General features: G+C 40.5%; 1 protein-coding gene across 1 annotated transcript; it reads left to right on the forward strand.

Moving 5' to 3' along the window:
- Positions 1 to 2,277: 2,277 nt before the first annotated feature.
- Positions 2,278 to 2,662, forward strand: LOC103771326 (5-hydroxytryptamine receptor 2C-like; the record flags this gene model as incomplete). Its single annotated transcript, XM_008938616.1, has 1 exon — positions 2,278 to 2,662. A coding segment is annotated over exon 1 (385 nt), but the record flags the coding sequence as incomplete, so codon positions are not given.
- Between the last annotated feature and the right edge of the window lie 202 nt (positions 2,663 to 2,864).

Here is a 2,864-nt window from a genome sequence, read left to right on the forward strand (position 1 = left end):
TCAGTCTGTCTCTGTGTGTGTTTGAAAAACTGCTTGTTCAGAGCAAGCAAAGTATTGCTGTGACATGATCAGAGGTGCTCAAGAATCATGGAGCCAAAGAGAGGGAGAGTTTCTGGAGACCCAGAAATTCCTGCTAGATTTAGTGGGGATGTACTGCACAGCAAAGCCACAAAATTGTCTAGCATCTCCTTCACTGCAGAAAGATGATTTGGAAAAATACTCAGTTTTGTTCACCACTTTAAAACAAAAGCTGTGGGTTTTTTTTAAAAAAATACTCTAAAGTATTTTAAAATTTTCTAGGGACTTTTTTAGAGCAGCTATGTTGGTAACATAAATGGTCCAGTGACTACTTGCTAGTTCATCTGCATGTACAGCTGCAAAATTATTTTCTGTGCACATACTGCAAAATTTCTTCCTAAATGTGAGGTTTAGAGACCCTTTGGGAGTAATTAACTATAGTGCAGAAGCAAATCTGGGTTCATTGTATGCACTGCTAATTTAAGAAATGTTTTTGTGCACAAAGCCCATTAGTAAGTTTCCAAAGCCTCCATGAATGTTAAACATTTTATTATAGGTCTCTGAATGCTTCTTATTTTACATAAAATCTAATGTAATCCCATGAATTGCATTTACCTTTTTATCCCTGCATAACAAATTTCAGTGTCATATGTGCCACAGTCAATTCCAGGGCTAAAATCTGGTTTTTATTGAGTAATTATTTAAAAGTGATAGAGCAGCTCTCTTCCTGTGTACTACACAAAAATTGAGGATATGCTCAAAATAAATTGCATGTATACTTACTGACTTCCATATAGTGTGTGGGAGTTTTTTGTTGTTGTACTAACTGCTTTCCTTCTGTGCTTTTAGTCCGATACTGTACATGGTTGTTAGGATCCTGCCTTGGATGCAACAGAAATGCAAAGCAAAGCTGCTGTTTTCATCAGTTACTAGGATTTGCAGTCAAAATGACTGAGTTCTTGAGGATGTGATTTAGCCAGGATTTGGAATACATGCTGTTAACCACAGTGGGTGTAACCATGTGCCTGAAGTTAACAGTATGTTTAATTTGCTGAATTAGGTCAATGCATGAGGCTAATGGACTCCTTCAGAGGCAGCAGCATGATGCTTTCTGGCCTGTATTACATGGGCAATTAGGGGATGTAATCTGACCTGCCCTTGTTGTCAACTAATTTGTGAAGAAACATCAATCGTGTGAGATATTCTGAGGAAATCTATCCTACTGACTCTGTGTGTTGAGGGTCCTGATACTTGCACATGCTGGGCAGTCCTGGGCAGCAGGCTTGTGGGAGTGGGCTTTCTGGCCAAACTGTGTGCTGGTGATCAACTAGAAGCACAGCAACACAAAAATAGATGAAGAAGAGCAGAAATAACTTGTAGGAAAGTTTGTCGTTTCTTTTAAACTCTTTGTTATATGTTTGGAGAGATTGGTATTATAACATCATATAATGTTACCTGATATATATTGTGTTTTATCCACCATTTATTTCCCAATTAAAAAACAAACTATAGCCTTCGTTATTATAGGAGAGTTAATCATTAATATGTGAGGGTTTTTACAACACCTGCACTTTATCTTGGAATATGCAAAATATATCCAAACACTTGCATTTAAGGTGGTGGTTTACACTGCGCTTTGGCTCTGCTATCTGGATTGGCTGGAATTTCATGCAATTACTGTTTTACACAGCAGCAGAGTATCTGTGAAGTGGCTATCAACTGCAACATATTTTGCTCTTCAGACTTGTTTTTGCAGGTTTCTCAAAACATTTAATTAGCGATAATCAGCTTTTAACCAGCCATATCACTGATGTGATTCTCTCATTCTCTTCCCCATAATTGTAGGCATAGTCTGTACCCATAAGATAAATTACTTGCAGTCTGGAGAACATCCTGGCCAGCAGGAAGGAAGAAAATAGGAACGCCTTTTGCATGGGGGTAGAGAAAGTGTTGTGAGTACTGTGATTTCAGTGAAGGATATACTTTTTCTTTCCTTTTCAGAATGGTGCACCTGGAGACCAGCTGGAGATTGCAAAGTCTCCTTTCCCTCAAAGTTGCTGGTCAGTGGTTTTCTTCTACCACACCAAAGGAAACTAGAAGAGCTCCATGGTAACTTCTGTAAGGTTTTTTTCACTATGGAAGATCAAATGATTTTCTCGCTCAGGTTTTATGAAGTTCAGCATCTGCCTTGGACCCACAATTTGGAAGAGGGATCATCTCTGAGGCACAGTTAAGAGACAGAAAAAACAGTACCAGACGATGAGCACTTTAAGTAGCACTGGAATACTACTCAGCTTGACAACAGTGTCTGTTACACTGGATTTTAGTTTGCATGGTGGTCTGATGGCTTGGTCCTTAAGCAGCAATTTGACTCTGAATCAGAGTGTACCTACATCTGATCCTCTTAATGCCTCTGAGAAGGGCGAAGTCTCTCGGATGTCCGTGAAGGAGAAGAACTGGCCAGCCCTCTTGATCTTGGTTGTGATCCTGCTAACCATTGGGGGGAACATATTGGTAATTATGGCTGTGTCCTTGGAGAAGAAGTTGCAGAACGCTACAAACTTCTTCCTGATGTCTTTGGCAGTGGCAGACATGCTGGTGGGTATCCTGGTCATGCCCGTGTCACTCATTACAGTCCTGTATGGTAAGTGGCTTCCCTTCTTGTTTGACTACATGCTTTTGCAGAGAATCCCCCAAGGCTGCAGCAATTTGCTTTGCCCAGTTTTTCGTGCATTAGTAGCTTGGGGACTATCAGTGTGGACTTGGCCAAGGTTCTGTGCTGAATTGTATGCTCTGCTGGGTGAGGGTGATGCTCTGCTGGGAGCAGAGCTTGTTTCCATGCTTCT

Source organism: Merops nubicus, unplaced genomic scaffold (assembly GCF_000691845.1).
Source record: "Merops nubicus isolate BGI_N331 unplaced genomic scaffold, ASM69184v1 scaffold784, whole genome shotgun sequence".
NCBI classification, from domain to species: domain Eukaryota; kingdom Metazoa; phylum Chordata; class Aves; order Coraciiformes; family Meropidae; genus Merops; species Merops nubicus.